Below are 18,033 nucleotides of genomic sequence, written 5' to 3'. Positions count from 1 at the left end.
AATAACTACTCGTTACTGAGCACATATTAGAGCAAACTACATGAAATTGCTCTTTTTGTATGTGTCTTATGCTTTATGTGCCTGATTTCATTTAATCCTCACAGGAACCCTCTTTTTTTTTTTTAACCACTGAAGAAAACCAGGTTATAGAGCGATTATGTGATTGAATCATGGTTAAAACCTACATCTGCCTGGTTACAAGAATCTATATCCTTGACCACCAGGCTATTATAGTGTAAATTTGGATCTGCTGTCCCTTAATTTTTTTTAGAAGTCACCAAATGTAGGACAATATCTTTAATAAATAAAAGTCTGTTTTCTCCAAAAGCACAGAAACACAGTGTATGCCTCTTAGTTCCATAGAGGTCTAAAAGCAGATGAAATATTTAAGACATTGCTTCCCAATACCGTTAGATTCAGTATCAGGTGGATCAGTGCTACCTAGAGGCACCCAAATTGCGATAAATCAATGCAATTTCTATAACAGCATATGGCAAAGCTCTGAATGTTTAACATGTTCAGCAAGTAATCTCATTGGAGTTCTCTTTAAAATTACATTTGCAGCTGAAGAGGAAATCAAGCCTGGTTTTGTGAGGCCAACACTTATCAAAATGAGAAATAAGTTTGAAAATTTTGCAAATAGGCACTGCAAATGCAGGAAAGAGCCACAAAGCACATTGTATGATGACATTGTTCCACATTAATACTACTTAAACATTTTTAAATATTGATCCATTTCAGTGATGAATACGTAGATTATTATCTTGTGTAGCAGATGTCTGGCCTGAAATAATGCAGTGATCTAAGGCAAAACTCATGAGACTGTCACATTTTTTGTAGTCATTGTTGCGAAAAATGTGAGAGCACATTTTTGCAAATCATAGATACCAATGATCATTTGCTTATATGCTTTTTATAAACATAACTTATTAAGAATGAAAGGGGAGGCAGTTTCAGAAGAAATAAGTTCATATGGGCAGTGAAAAAATTGTTAATTTCTTAGCTTCCTGGATAATCAGAGACGCTGCGTCTGATTTGTGGTTGTTCAGTCACTCAGTTATGTCGAGCTCTTTGCAACACCACGGACTGCAGCGTGTCAGGCCTCCCTGTCCCTCACTCTCTCCCAGAGTTTGCTCAGACTCTGTACAGACTATATTGCCAAAGCACTGCATTTCCTGTCGGAGATGGGAGTGGCAGCACGTATAAGCATACAGAAGGCAGGTCTTCAAGTAGAGAAGAGTTACCTGTCATCTTAATCCTTACAGATAATTCCTGTCCAGTTGTTTTAGAACGCAGTTTGGCAGACGGCCAGCCATGGGCCAAGTCTTGCCTGCTGACTGCTTCTGTAAGTAAAAACACTTATTCGTGTGTGGTCTATGGCAGCTTTCATGCTCAATGGCAGAGTTGAGTAGTTGCAACAGAAACTGAAGGCCCACAGAGCCTCACAGATTTATCATCAGGCCCTCTGTGGGAAAATTTTGCCAACTCCTGGTCTAGAGAAAGGAGACTTTTACCAAACTATTCTTACTTCCTTTACATGTTATGTAAAGTATTCTCTTTTCTTCATTTATCAGCCAAATACATACTACACAAGTTCTTTGTAAAGTCATACTACTGTTCATTCATTCAACAAATATTTGTTGAGTTTCAGCCATGTGCCAGGAACTTTCTAGGTGCATGGGAATCACATCAGTGAACAAAACGAAGATCTCTGCCTTTGAGAGCTTTTGTTCTTAAGGTAAGATCTTCAAGTCTGTTGTTGCTGACTACAACATCCAGCAAACATATACTGAATTTCCACTGTGCACAAGACGCAGCGCTGGAAGTGGAGAGAATGATGGCATTTTAATGAGAAAAGTCATTACCAATCCTTAGGAATTCAAATAACTGTAGTACAAAGGAGAAGGGGATAAATGCTGTAAAGACAGCCCCATTAGGGGACTTCCCTGATGAGCCAGTAGTTAAGAATCCACCTTCCAATGCGGGGGATACAGGTTCCATCCCTGGTGGGGGAACTAAGATCCCATAAGCCACCCGGGAGATAAGCCCACACACCACAACTACTGAAGCCCTGCACTCTAGAGCCTGGGCTCCACTCTACACCGCAACTAGAGAAAGCCAGTGGGCTGCCTTAAGGCCCAGCACAGCCAAAAAAAATTTTTTAAGTCGATCCCAATAAACAGCAGTGGAAGTTCAGAGAAGAAAGATGCTCTAAAGCCTTTTGAAAAGAGGCTCGTGATGACAAGGTACACGGAAGTGTTTTATTCTCATCTGTTTGGAGAAGAATCACTGTTAGTATTACAGTCGTAGAACCCTGAGTGTATTACTGTTGACAGACAAATAGCTCTTGGAAGAGCAGAACCATGTTGGCAGCTGGCTTTCACTGATGTCAGAAGGCAGGGAGACATCCAATATGACCACACTGCTGCTTGTGGAAGGGGAGGTATAGTAGAAAGTGTGCAAGTCAGATTCCCTTTCAATTCAGAAGGAGACTCATCGCCCTCTGTTTGCTCCAATGGCCATCACTAGGCTCAAAAGGATCAGGTTTATAGAAACCCATCAAGATTTTCAGCAGGACCAGTGTCAACAATTGCTGAGAGCATAATATAACGTTGTATTGAGCTTCCTAAGTTAACTGGACGAAGCCTGATCTCAAAGTATATACAGAGACTGCAATTCACTGCTGAATCGAACACAGCGTTGTATACACAACAAAGCATTCCGTAGCTCGTTTCATCAGGCCTAACTGGGTTTCTGTAAGACAACAGACTTCTTTGCTGTCCCAGCTGTTTCGAATAGAACAGAATGTTCAACAGTCAGCCAATAACATAGCATTGCTAATTGGAATTCACAGAGGAGCATGGTTTTGTCCAAAATATTCCCATTTGCTACCTGCCCTTTTTGCTCTCTACCCATGTTCAATATATGGTTTTAATTAGCAGTGGAGTTTTCGGTAAAATCACAAAAAGCATGTTTTGTTCCCATCCTTCCTCCTCCTGAAAAGAAAATCATGATTTTCAATTTCTAGCAGAAGAGTTAGTAGGCAACTTCTCTTTAAAAGCAGATGTTTTACAGGATAAGAAGAGGTGGGTAAGGAAGCGATGATAATGGCTTTCAGCACAGGTTATGAAGGCAGAGTCTGACAAAGCCCATTGTCATATTTGCTCAGCATAAGCACGTGTGTGCTGCTCCTAGAAGCTGTTTCTCCCTGCTTGAATTGCTCCGTGGTTTGTTTATGCTTTGCTCATAGCAATTAATGACTGCACTTTCTCTCTAAGGTCAGCTATTTCTGTCCATACCTTAAATCGTCTACAATTGTTAGCTTCTGAAGCATGCAATATATAACTCCTGGTGCAATTCACAATTGGAGGTGACTTTCACTTAATGACTATTAAAGTATATCATCAGTGTATTACGTAATTTTACAGATATTGCTTGGGAATAGCAGTGGCAATCACGGTGGAAACTGAGGGAGCTTTAACCTCATAATACCCCAATGACGTATAACCACCTCTCTCCATACTTTTTAAAGAAGTTGTGTGTAAACTGCTATGTAAATATAGCTCTATGCTTCTGCCAGCCCCAAGCAATTTGCCATCATTTAAACCTCTCCAGGAAAGAATGAAAGTGAAATCGCTCAATCTTGTCTGACTCTTTACGACCCTGTGGACTGTAGCCTGCCAGGCTCCTCCATCCAAGGGATTCTCCGGGCAAGAACACTGCAGTGGGTTGCCATTTCCTACTCCAGGGGATCTTCCTGACCCAGAGATCAAACCCTTGTCTCTTGCGACTCCTGCATTGGCAGGCAGATTCATTATCATTGCGCCACCTGGGAAGCCCTATATAGAGATTTAGGGCAAGGGTCCCCAACCTTTGTGCCACAGACCAGAAATGGTCCCTGGCCTGAGTTAGGAACCTGGCTACATAGCAGGAGATGAGTGGCGGGCAAGCAATGCTTTGCCTGTCTTTACAGCCTTTCCCATCACTCACATTAAGGCCTGAGCTCCACCTCCTATCAAATCAGCAGTGGCATTAGATTCTCTTAAGAGCTTGAAGCCTACTGCACTTGAATCAACCCAAACTCCCTCATTGGAAAAATTGTCTTCCACAATACTGGTCCCTGGTGCCAAAAAGATTGAGGACTGATGATTTAAGGTGCAAGCAACCCACTCCAGTGTTCTGGCCTGGAGAATCCCAAGGACGGCGGAGCCTGGTGGGCTGCCATCTATGGGGTTGCACAGAGTCAGACACGACTGAAGTGACATAACAGCAGCAGCAGCAGCAACTAATCTTAAAAAAAAAAAAAAAGTAAAGTAAGTCACTTTAAGTGACTTTTTTTTAAAGTAAAGTGACCCTTTAAAGGGTCACTCTTTGTGACCCTATGGACCTGTAGCCCACCAGGCTCCTCTGTCCATGGGATTCTCCAGGCAAGAATACTGGAGTGGGTTGCCATGCCCTCCTCCAGGGGATCTTCCCTACCCAGGGATCGAACCTGGGTCTCCCACGTTGCAGGCAGATTCTTTACCATCTGAGCCACTGGGGGCGGAGGGGTGAACTGATGATTTGAGGTGCAAGTCTAATCTTTAAGTTACCGTAAAAGAAATAGTAAATATAGCTAAAGGTAAATACTGAAATTTGGGAAATGCTATTCTATGGATTATATGACTTTGGAGGGCAGACGCTGTCTGCCTTATCTTTGACTCCAGAATACACAATGCATGCTAATTTGATGATTAAACTTTTTTTTCCTAACTTCAGCCTTTCATGGAATTCTAACAGATTTCATTGTTATTTTTCCAGTAATTATTAGATGACACATCTGAAACCTCATAGGTAATTGAATCATGATGAACTCTGAAGCAATTTTTGTTCTTTTGAATGGATTAAGACTAACTGTCCAGCCATAATATTTAACTAGTTGATTGCATCTTGCCATTTTAAAAGTTAAACAAAAGGTTGCCAAGTTGAGATATTTTTTGCTATAAAACCTGAAAATAGCAAAGGAGCAAAAGTGATTAATTAAAAGTCAAAATGTGTACTTGTATGAACATATTTTTTGCTATTCTTGTGCAGTTGCTAAGACATGTCCGATTCTTTGCGACTCCAAACTGGACTGCATCACACCAGGATTCTCTGTCCTTCACTGTCTCTCAAAGTTTGATCAAATTCACATCCATTGAGTTGGTGATGCTACCTAACCATTTCATCCTCTGTCACCCTCTTCTCCTCCTGCCCTCAATCTTTCCCAACATCAGGGTCTTTTCCAGTGAGTCAGGTCTTCCAATCGGGTGGCCAAAGTATTGGAGCTTCAGCTTCAGCATCAGTCCTTCCAACGAATATTCAGTACTGATTTCCTCAGTTGACTGCTTTGATCTCCTTGTAGTCCAGGGGACTCTCAAAAGTCTTCTCCAACACCACAGTTCGAAAGCATCAATTCTTTGGTTCTCAGCTTTCTTTATGGTTCAACTCTCACATCCATACATGGCCTTTGGAAAAAACATAAATTGGACTATATGGACCTTTGTTGGCAAAGTAATGTCTCTGCTTTTTAATACACTGTCTAGGTTGGTCATAGCTTTCCTTCCAAGTAGCAAGCGTCTTTTAATTTCATGGCTGCAGTCACCATCCACAGTGATTTTGGAGCCCAGGAAAATAAAGTCTGTCACTGCTTCCACTTTTTTGCCTTCTATTTGCCATGAACTGATGGAACCAGATGCCATGATCTTAGTTTTTTGAATGCTGAGTTTTAAACCAGAATGCAGAGTTTAAAACCAGTTTTAAACTCTCCTCTTTCACTTTCATCAAGAAGCTCTTTAGTTCCTCTTCTTTTTCTGCCATAAGGGTGGTGTCATCTGCATATCTGAGGTTGTTGATATTTCTTCCAGCAGTCTTGATTCCAGCTTGTAATTCATCCAGCCTGGCATGTCACATGATTTACTCTGTATTTAAGTTAAATAAGCAGGGTGACTATATACAGCCTTGACATACTCCTTTCCTAATTTTAAACTATTTTTTCCTAAATTGAAATACCTAGAGTAATGGGCAAATTTGGCCTTGGAGTACATAATGAAGCAGGGCAAAGGCTAATAGGGTTTTGCCAAGAGAATGCACTGGTCATAACAAACACCCTCTTCCAACAACATAAGAGAAGACTTTACACATAGACATCACCAGATGGTCAATACCGAAATCAAATTGATCATATTCTTTGCAACCAAAGATGGCAAAGCTCTATACAGTCAGCAAAAGCAAGACTGGGAGCTGACTGTGCCTCAGATCATGAACTCCTTATTATCAAATTCAGACTTAAATTGAAGAAAGTGGGGAAAACCACTAGACCATTCAGGTATGACCTAAATCAAATTACTTAGGATTATACACTGGAAGTGACAAATGGATTCAAGGGATTATCTGATAGACCGAGTGCCTGAAGAACTATGGACCGAGGTTCGTGATATTGCATAAGAGGCAGTGATCAAGACCATCCCCAAGAAAAAGAAAAGCAAAATGGTTGTCTGAGGAGGCCTTTCAAATAGCTGTGAAAAGAAGAGAAGCAAAAGGCAAAGGAGAAAAGGAAAGATATACCCATTTGAATGCAGAGTTCCAAAGAATAGCAAGAAGAGATAAGAAAGTCTTACTCAGTGATCAGTGCAAAGAAATAGAGGAAAACAATAGAATGGGAAAAACTAGAGATCTCTTCAAGAAAATTAGAGATACCAAGGGGACATGTCATGCAAAGATGGGCTCAATAAAGGACAGAAATGTTATGGACCTAACAGAAGCTGAAGATATTAAGAAGAGGTGGCAAGAATACACAGAAGAACTATACAAAAAAGATCTTCATGACCCAGATAATCACAATGGTGTGATCACTCACCTAGAGCCAGACATCCTGGAATGCAAAATCAAGTGGGCCTTAGGAAGCATCACTAGAAACAAAGCTAGTGGAGGTGATGGAATTCCAGTTGAGCTATTTCAAATCCTAAAAGATGATGCTGTGAAAGTGCTGCACTCAGTATGCCAGCAAATGTGAAAAACTCAGCAGTGGCCACAGGACTGGAAAAGGTCAGTTTTCATTCCAATCCCAAAGAAAGGCAATGCCAAAGAATGCTCAAACTACCGCACAATGGCACTCATCTCACACGCTAGCAAAGTAATGCTCAAAATTCTCCAAGCCAGGCTTCAACAGTATGTGAACACTGAACTTCCAGATGTTCAAGCTGGCTTTAGAAAAAGCAGAGAAACCAGAGATCAAATTGCCAACATCTGTTGGATCATGAGAAAGCAAGAGAGTTCCAGAAAAACATCTACTTCAGCGACTGAACTGAACTGAATTTTAAACTAGTCCATTGTTCCATGTCCGGTTCTAACTGTTGCTTCTTAACGCACATACAGGTTTCTCAGGAGACAAGTAAGGTGGTCTGGTATGCCCATCTCTAAGAATTTTCCATAGTTTGTTGTGGAAACCACACAAAGTTTTAAGCATAGTCAACAAAGCAGAAGTAGATGGTTTTTCTGGAATTCCCTTACTTTCTCTGTGATCCAATGAAAGTTGGCAGTCTGATCTCTGGTTCCCCTACCTTTTCTAAACCCAGCTTGTACATCCGGAATTTCTCAGCTCAGGTACTGCTGAAGCCTAGCTTGAAGTATTATGAGCGTGACCTTGCTGGCATGTGAAATGAACACAGTTGTCCAGTACTTTGAACATTCTTTGGCACTACCTTTCTTTGGGATCGGAATGAAAATTGGACCTTTTCTAGCCCTAGGCCGCTGGCTGAGTTTTCCAAATTTGCTGACATATTGAGTGCAGCACTTTAACAGCATCATATTATAGGATTAGTAGCCTTGTTTGTAGTAATGCTTCCTAAAGCCCATTTGACTCCAGGATGTTTGGCCCTAGATGATGGACCATACCATCATCAGTATCGTCATTAATACCTGTTTTGTATAGTTCTATGTATTCTTGCCACTTCTTAAACTCTTCTGCTTCTCTTAGGTCCTTACTGTCTCTGTCCTTTATTGTGCCCATCCTTTCATGAAACGTTCCTCTGATATCTCCAGATTTCTTGATGAGATCCCTAACTTTCCATCATACTGTTTTCTTCTATCTCTTTGCGTTGTTCACTTAAGAAAGACTTCTTATCTCTCCTTGCTGTTCTCTGGAACTCTGCATTCATTACGGTTTTTATTTTTTTTAACCCTACCAAACCCAGTTCCCCTGACAAACCACATGCTTTCTTCAATATTCACAATAATTTGCTCAATAAGAGCATTAAGAAAGGAAAGATTATGAAGAAAGTTAACTGTAAAGATACAATTGTTAATCATATTGAATTCAAAATTCTAAATATATCAGGTACATCAGTTCAATTCAGTTTCTCAGTCGTGTCCAAATCTTTGTGACCCCATGATCTGCAGCATGCCAGGCCTCCCTGTCCATCACCAATTCCCGGAGCTTACCCAAACACATGACCATTGAGTCGGTGATGCCATCCAACCATCTCATCCTCTGTCGTCCCCTTGTCCTCCTGCCTTCAATGAGGAGCATCAGGGTCTTTTCAAATGAGTCAATTCTTTGCATCAGGTGGCCAAAGTATTGGAGTTTCAGTTTCAACATAGTCCTTCCAACGAGTACCCAGGACTGATTTCCTTTAGGATGGACTGGTTGGATCTTCTTGCAGTCCAAGGGACTCTCAAGAGTCTTCTCCAACACCACAGTTCAAAAGCATCAATTCTTTGGCACTCAGCTTTCTTTATAATACAACACTCACATCCATACATGACTACTGGAAAAATCATAGCCTTGACTAGACTGACCTTTGTTGGCATAGTAATATCTCTACTTTTTAATATGCTGTCTAGGTTGGTCATAACTTTCCTCCCAAGGAGTAAGTGTCTTAATTTCATGGCTGCAATCACCATCTGCAGTGATTTTGGAGCCCCCCAAAATAAAGTCAGCCACTGTTTCCACTGTTTCCCCATCTATTTGCCATGAAGTGATGGGACTGGATGCCATGATCTTCGTTTTCTGAGTGTTGAGCTTTAAGCCAACTTTTTCACTCTCTTCTTTCACTGTCATCAAGAGGTTCTTTAGTTCTTCTTTACTTTCTGCCGTAAGGGTAGTGTCATCTGCATATCTGAGGTTATTGATATTTCTCACGGCAATCTTGATTCTAGATTGTGCTTCTTCCAGCCCAGCATTTCTCATGATGTACTCTGCATATAAGTTAAATAAGCAGAGTGACAGTATACAGACTTGACGTACTCGTTTTGCTATTTGGAAACAGTCTGTTGTTCCATGTCCAGTTCTAACTGTTGCTTCCTGACCTGCATGTAGATTTCTCAGGAGGCAGGTCAGGTGGTCTGGTATTCTCATCTCTTGAAGAATTTTCCAGAGTTTGTTGTGATCCACACAGTCAAAGGCTTTGGCGTTGTCAGTAAAACAGAAATAAATATTTTTCTGGGACTCTCTTGCTTTTTCGATGATCCAGCAGATGTTGGCAATTTGATCTCTGGTTCCTCTGCCTTTTCTAAAACCAGCTTGAACATCTGGAAGTTCATGGTTCACATATTGCTGAAGCCTGGCTTGGAGAATTTTCTTTACTAGCGTGTGAGATGACTTCAGTTGTGCAGTAGTTTGAACATTCTTTGACATTGCCTTTCTTTGGGATTGGAATGAAAACTGACCTTTTCCAGTCCTGTGGCCACTGCTGAGTTTTCCACGTTTGCTGGCATATTGAATGCAGCACTTTCACAGCATCATCTTTTAGGTTTTGAAAGAGCTCAACTGGAACTCCATCACCTCCACTAGCTTTGTTTGTAGTGGTGCTTCCTAAGGCCCACTTCACTTCTCATTCCAGGATGTCTGGCTCTAGGTGAGTGATAATGCCAGTTAATTGTCTTGGTAGTTTGTAATAAATATACCATAACATATTTATCCAAACAATCCTTGTTTCCTTTTAAATAGTCACTTTCAGGGAATAAACATTGGTTCCGGGAACCATCATTATAAAATATCTTTGCATCTCTCCCTTTGTTTCTGAAGTCAGTGACACATTTTTTTGAGTATCTTTGTTTATGGGAAATTTTTACCCTCTGTGAATATGTTTGGTTTTTGAAAATGGATTAAAATCATATACAGCCAAGTCTGAAATGGGTAAAAAAAAAAAAAAAACACACATACACAACAAAAGCTGAGTATACTCCTTTTTTTTTTAATGAGTCACTAAGAATATTAAATTTTTACACCATAAAATAGCAATTGAATATAGGTAAATTTATCAAATGGCCTGATCCAATACAGTATTTTTCATGAGTCTGTTCCTCTGTGGCTGAATGTGGCTTCATGTTTATTGCATTATGATTTAATTTTGGAAAAGATGGTTTGGGTTGTTAGATGTTCTGATTGTTCCATGGTTCTGCTTGGGTAGATTAGAATTTCAGAATGTCAGTGCTAAGAAATCCTAGGAGATGATCTTGCCCAGCTCTGTCCTTTTCTTACATGAAGATACTGAGAGTGACAGTCTGCTACTTTCCACTTCCACAGAGCAGACCTTCAGGAACATGATCATTATTGAGTTCCTTATTGCATATGGCACCGTCCTGAACTGTGAAGATTAGGATGGGTAGGTGGAAATATAGAAAGAGGTGATCAAAGCCACAACCTTATGGAAGTTAAAAGCTATATAATGGCAGCCACGCAGATTGAGTTATGGAAGGCTAACTTGAAGTAAACTGTCCAGTTAGAACTTTCAAATAGGAATAAAGTTTACTGAGGAAAAGGTTAAGCTTTTTCAAGCACTAATGGAGAATTGGGAATAAAAATGGGGAACATTGTTAGGCTAGAGACAAATTCAAGAAAACATTTCTGCCACAGATTCAGACAAAAAAAGACAAGACACATAAGTGTCTTTTCCTTTTCTCTAGGGGAAGAGTTGGATAAATTAAAATTTTTTAAAAAATTAAATGCAGCATTTGTCTTATAAACTTTGAACTTACAATATTTCTGTGAGAAAAATACTTGGTGGGCATCATTAAATATTAATCATTAGAGATCAGTTTAGCAAAAAGATTTAGTCAAGTTGGAACAACTTTTAAGAAACCAATTACAATGTGTGTTATGAAAGAGAAGTGGAAGAAACCCAGGGAAAATATTAGAAATTGCAAGTTCCTTCACCCAGTGGAATTTTTGCAGGGAATTATGGCTAAATAGCTTGTTGAGACTTAAGACAGTAATAAAAATAGGTCCCTGTGCTAAGGATGTGAGAGTTGGCAAAAAACAAAAGCTTGCAAAGAATCTTCCTTTTTAACCAATACTTCCTTTTTAATATATAAGTATTTAATTGAAAAAATGTAGAAATTAGAAATAGCCATCTTATGGTGACCCTATAAACTTTACTTGCATAGAAAGTCCAAAAATTAAATATCAATATATAATTGGAGGATTTGAAGATATTGTTTTCATATTCTGACATGTTGATTTGTTCAAAAGGATAGTGAAATATTTTTCTTTTAGGGTGTTCTTCTAGGGATCATTTCATTATTTATTTCTAGGTAACCCTGGGGATTCTGGCAATCTTTTGAAGATTTGTAAAATGTTGAAACTTAAAGACATACAGCTGACCCTTGGACACCTCGGGAGTTAAGGGCACTGACCCTCAGTGCACTTGAAAATCCATTTGTAAATTGTAGTTAGCCCTCTGCATCCAAGGTATTATTTCTCATTCTTAGATTCAACCAATAGCAAATCATATCGTACTACAGTATATACTATTGGAAAAAAATATCTGTGTTTAAGTGGACACACGCAGTTCAAGCATGTGTTGTTCAAGGGTCAACTGTTCATGGAGTCCCAGCTGTATGCCAACAGCTACTTTAGAATGAGCTGACATGGGGTAACTCGAGCCAAAACCATGGATCTATTATGTTCAGATGTGAAATTCTAAAGGCCTCAGGGAGTTGGAAGATGCACAGATAGAAAGGAGAGTTGTGTTCTCAGTCAGTGCTGGAAATCTTCACTTAATCATGCTTTCTATATAAAATGTGAAAGAGAAAAGCATAATAAAAGGTTTCCCACTAAAAAGATGCTTAGATGATTACAGGCCAATAAGAGAAAGGAAAACTCAAGGGAAAGCAGACACACTCATATTTGCCCACTGATGCCTGGACTGAGAAAGACAGTGAAAAGGACAGGAGTGGAGGTGTAGATCTGGGCATCTTGCTGAATGAACCAGCTGGTGTAATGACAGCCTCAGAGTGTGCCTCCCAGAGGAAGGAGAAGTCCACAAGGGTTGTCAAATCCTATTCATTCTTGCCAAGGTAGGGTTTTACATTTCTGAAACAAAACCAACTGGCATCAAAGCACAGATTATATCTTTTCTGTTTACAGAAAAAGGACCTCTTATATTTTTAATGATGCAACCAGCTTCTTGGCATATCACAGTTAAAAATATGGCACAATTTGGAAAATGTGGAAAAATATTGAAAAGAAAATAAATAGCAAATTTTTTTAAAACCTATTTGCTTAATTTAAAGGTGTATGTTTCCCAATTCTTACTTATAAATACCTTTTTACGTTGAAATCATTATTTGTTGACAATTTTATTTCCTCTTTATTTAGCACTTTATATATATAAATGAATTACATATATATATATGAATTTTCTCTATGATCATCATTATGGTTATGCCATAGTTTATTTCCCAATCTCATGTTGTTGAAAATTTAAAATTAATTTCAGCTTTTTTCTACTATAATCAATTGATTAATATCCTGGTATAAAAATCTTTGTCCATATCTTGAATTTATTAACCTAATCTAGATGCCTAGAAGTAGAAGTACTGGATGACACATTTTAAGGCTGTTTACTTATACCCATTTTGTCTAAGTTGTCTAAATTATTGGCAGAGTTGTTCATATTACCTAATTACCTTCTTAATGTCTATAGGCATAATAGTATATCCTCCTTTCATTCTACATATATCTTCCCTCTTTTTTCCCTAATCAGTCTCTGAAGAGATTTTTAGATTTTATTGCTCTTTAAAAAAAAAAAAAAAAACCCACTATGGGTTTCATATTTTCACTGTTTTTCTGCTTTTGATTTAATTGACCTTTGCTCTTTATTATTTCCTGCCTTTTACTTAATTTATGCTTAATTTGCTGTTCATGTTCTAGTTTCTTAAAGTGGAAACTTGGATTATCAATTTGAGACTTCTTCTTTTGTAATATACACATTTTAATGTTCTACATATCCCTCCAAATACACTTTTAATGCCTTCTCACAAACTCTGATAAATTGTGCTTTTATTTTCATACAAGTAAATTTTTTTTAATTTTTCTTTTGATCTCTACTCATGAGTTACTTAGAAGTATGTCCTTTAATTTCTAAATATTTGAGAATTTTCAGATATCCATCTGTTGTTGATTTCTTCCGTCACTCCCTGTGGTCAGACAGCATCCTTTGTATAATTTCAGTCATCTTAAATTTATTGAGATTTGTTTTGCCACCAAGCATATAATGTATTTTGCAGAATGTTGGATGTGCACTTGAAAAAAAACTTGTAATCAGCTGTTTTGGGATAGAGTATTCTATAAATACCAGTTAGGTCTAGTTGGCCAGTAGCATTGTTCAACTCAATTCTTTATCTAAATGTTTTGTGAGAGAGTTACTGAGTTAAATGAGTTGCTGAGAGAGGAATGTCGAAATATCCAACTATAATTATGTGTGTGCTTGTGTTCAGTCGTGTTGACTCAGTGGCCCCATGGACTGTAGCCCGCCAGGCTCCTCCGTCCATGGGATTTTCCAGGCAAGAATACTGGAGTGGGGTGCCATTTTCTTCTCCAAGGGGTCTTCCCAGCCCAGGAATCAAACCTATGTCCCTTGCCTCTCCTGACTTCAAACAGAGTCTTTATTGCTGAGCCACAGGGGAAGCCCAATAACTATAATTATAGATTTGCATACTTTTTCCTTATAGTTCTACCAGTTTTGCTTCATATATTTTGACACTGGGTTAATATATACATACAATTTAGCACTGTTATCCCTTTTCCTTCAATTTTTTTTTACTTATTCAACAACTCATATTTCTATTTTCATATGTAGAAAATGAGGACGTTTAATACAGTTGGCCCTTGAACAACATGGGTTTCAACTGCGTATGTCCGCTTATATGCAGATTTTTATCGAGTAAATACTGCAGTACTACACAGTCTGCAGTGGATTGAATTCATAGATGCAAACTACGGATACGGAGGGCCAACTACAAGTTATATAAGGATTTTTGCCTGTACAGAGGGTCAACACCCCTAACCCCTGTGTCGTTCAAGGGTCAACAATATAGCCTTTCTCTCCAGCAAACCTATAATGAATGACTTCCAGTTTCTTATGAAATTCTCATGGTTAATGAAAACTGTCTATCATTTGCTAACACCTCTGGCTTTCATCTTAAATGAAACTGAACTCCCTTTTGGTACATGAAAATGATGCTTTTAAGTCATTTTAGGATTATGTTCATGCATTTAGCTCAGAATAAATGGATTTTTATAAATGTGTGTGTGTGTATGCATGCATATGTGAAGCGAAAGTCACTCAATCGTGGTTGACTCTTTTGCAACCCCGTGGACTATACAGTCCATGGAATTCTCTGGATCAGAATACTAGAGTGGGTAGCCATTTCCTTCTCCAGGGTATCTTCCTGACCCAGGAGTTGAACTGGGAGCCCTTCAATTCCCCAGGGATTGAACCCAGATCTCCTACATTACAGGCAGTTTCTTTACCAGCTGAGCCACCAGGGAAGCCCAAAAATACTAGAGTGGGTAGCCTATCCCATCTCCAGGGTATCTTCCTGACCCAGGAGTTGAACTGGGGTCTCCTGCATTGCAGGGGGATTCTTTACCAGCTGAGCTATCAGGGAAACCCATGCATGCATATATATATACACACAGACACACACACACATACATATTTAGTCTTTTAACCTTTCTTTGGCATTTCATACATATAAGTGTGACAAAGAAATACAATATAAACTTGGTACCTAGTGCAGAGAACAGCAGCTAAGTCATCAGAGAGTCATGCTGAGTGAGGCCTTGCTGTATGTGAGTTTTGAGGAAGCTGTCTGGGCCGCCTCAGTTCAGGTCAGTCCCTCAGCCACGTCCGACTCTTTGTGACCTCATGGACTGCCTGCAGTTGTTTCATCCAGCATTTTTGGCACCATTCTCAATCCCTTCGTCTCCCTTGACCCCAGTCATCCCCAGTACCTATCTTTTAATTGGTATTCCCACTTCCATGTTTGGGGTACTCCAGCCTGTTTTCCACAGAGGCCAGAATAATCTTTGAGAAATACACATGGAAACATATCATTCCTCTCCTCAAAACCATTGATTGCCTTCTGATCGTACCTAAGGAAAAAAATCCGCACGCCAAATCCGACCTCTGGATATCACTTCAGTCGCTTCCCCAGGCTCAGTGTGCCTAAGCCGTGGGCTTTCCCTCAGTTCTTCAAACACACCGAACTCTTTCTCACCTCAGCACCTCCACAGGAGTCTAGAGCACCACTCTCTCACCACCTCACTGGGACTCCTCACCTCCTACTTTTTCCATCCTCCACGTACGATTTTCATCTGGCTGATTCATTGGTTCGTACTCAGCACTCAAGTATCACCTTCAATATCATCTCCAGAGGTAACTTCTCTGGACCTCAAATCTAAATGTAGTTCTTCCTATTATTTACTCTTCTTCTTATAGTTCTTACCAGAGTTTTTAACTGAATTGTGTTTTGTATAGTTTGTTTAATGTTTTTCCCTTCTGCCATCCTTCAGGATCATTTGCATCGATGTTTTATACTTGCTCTTTGACCAGCACATAGTAGGTGCCAAATAAGTAATTATTGAATGAATGAATGAGTATGAGGAAGAAAAATGAAGTGTAGCAGATAATTAGAAAACATTTAGGAGGGAAAATATGCAATTTTTACTATTTATCAATGAAAGGTATATTAAAGCATCTGTTTTCTAACCTATTTAGCTAGTAAAATTATTCAAAGATAACTCCCCTTTTCAGCTAAGATTTGAGGAAAAGGAAAATTTCATAGAATCCACAAGGGTTCATTTTTGCTTATGTACTAAATATTGTTGAATGAGTAACAATATTTATAATCATGGAAAGCAGTCTAGGTAAATGTATTTAAAACCATCAAATTGTTTTTATTGGCACAGTATTTCCACCCAAGCATTTGTCATAAGGAATATTGCTAACCATGGGAAAGTTTATATATTTAAATATATTTTTCACAGTGTTATTTATAGGAGTAAAACATTGAAAAACCACCTAAATGCCCAGAAAAGTAAGACTTGAGTAAAGCATAGTATATTCACTAGGTAGTATATGAGTGGGGGGTAGTGAAAGTGTTAGTCACTCAATCGTATTCAACTCTTTGCAAACCCATGGGCTGTAGCCCGCCATGTTCTTCTGTCCATGGAATTCTCCAGACAAGAATACTGGAGTGGGTTTCCATTTCCTTCTTGAGGGGATCTTCCTGACCCAGGGATCATACCTAAGTCTCCTGCATTGCAGGCAAATTCTGCACCATCTGAGCCACCAGGGTAGCCCCTTATGTGAGTAACATAAGCTAAAGTAACATAAGCTAAATATAAGGATTTTCTACAACTTTATATTAGTGCCTCTGCTGTTGTTGTTGTTTAGTCGCTAAGTCATGTCTGACTCTTTTGTGACCCCATGGACTGTAGCCCACCAGGCTCCTCTGTCCTTGGGATTTCCCAGGCAGGAATACTGGAATAGGTTGCCATTTCCTTCTCCAGGGGATCTGTCTGACCCAGGGATCAAACCCTTGTCTTCTGAATTGACAAGCAGATTCTTTACCTCTGAGTCACCAGGGAAGCCCATTTATATTATTAAATATAAATAAATGAAGAGCGCAGAGTTTTACAGTAAAATTTACAAATCTTATCCACACGGGGGAAAAAAGAGTCTGGAAAGAAATATGTCATACTGTCATGGCTTTAGGTGATTTCCTTCTCTCTCTCTTTACGTGGATTATAATATTAAATTATGGTATAACATAGCTTGTATCTTGAGGTTCAGTTTTATTTTCAGTACATTTAAGTGAATCCTGAGCCTTACATATTGCAATGATTTGAACTGAAATGCCCGTGCTCTCTTTTTTTAGGATGACAGAAACTTTGCTGAAAGCTCCCATGCTTACGGGTTAGATCAGTCATCTTGTTGGCAGGATCACAGTCGCTTCCTGTCTAGTCCACGATTTTCCCACTTGAACTGTAAGTAATGATGCCCAGTACTAGCTTTTAAATGGGATTTAAGAAAATTCAGTTCATGGAAAGATTAAAGTGAAAGACTAGAGCTTGATAGTAATATTCATGTTGTAATTTTGAAAAAGTTTTCATTATGAACCATACAAATAATGCCCAAGGACATTTATAATATTAACCAACTTACTAAAAATATATGGAATCTCTTCTTTTTAGACTTTACACTTCTCACAAAAACTTAAAACTGAATCACCAAATCTTAATTAAGCAGTTTTTTTGGCATGGAGATTGCTAGTAACTGTGGATGAGTGAGTAAGGAAGTTAGATTGTATTGTAATAAAATCCAAGTCTTCAAAAAGTAGAAAAACTATTCAGATATATCTAATTTTGTACCAAGAATAAGGATATGAAAACTATTATTGTGTAGGTTTCATTCTGTGAATAACATACTGTAAATATTAATAAAAGGTTATAACATTAACAAAGTGTGAGTCTGCTGACCCAGAATACCTTCCCCCACTTGTACTTCTCCTTGGATGCAGTGTCCTTAAAAAAACCTTCAGAACTCACAGTTTTAAGTATGGTTGCTGTTATGAGTGCTCACAATGCACATTACAAATTTCCTTTGAAACCTTTCTTGGAAAATTATGGAATTATTTGCTATTCAGTGACATTTCATTTACTGATTCTTCTCTTCACCCAAGAGTGAACTCCATGATAGGGGTGATGTTTATACACCACTGTTT

At 38.9% G+C, this 18,033-nt stretch overlaps 1 protein-coding gene across 11 annotated transcripts in view; it reads left to right on the top strand.

Annotated features, from left to right (window-relative positions):
• Positions 1-18,033, top strand: part of CEP128 (centrosomal protein 128) — a 480,417-nt gene that overhangs the window by 455,784 nt on the left and 6,600 nt on the right. For all 11 annotated transcript variants that reach the window (XM_059890961.1, XM_059890959.1, XM_059890957.1 and 8 more), the window contains one exon: positions 17,188-17,296. In XM_059890961.1, the coding sequence (XP_059746944.1) occupies positions 17,188-17,296 (109 nt within the window). The remainder of the gene's footprint in view (positions 1-17,187; positions 17,297-18,033) is intronic.

Source organism: Bos taurus, chromosome 10, assembly GCF_002263795.3.
Source record: "Bos taurus isolate L1 Dominette 01449 registration number 42190680 breed Hereford chromosome 10, ARS-UCD2.0, whole genome shotgun sequence".
In the NCBI taxonomy this organism is placed as follows: domain Eukaryota; kingdom Metazoa; phylum Chordata; class Mammalia; order Artiodactyla; family Bovidae; genus Bos; species Bos taurus.
Note: the sequence above shows the minus strand (reverse complement) of the source record. Positions and strands in the feature narration are given on the sequence as shown.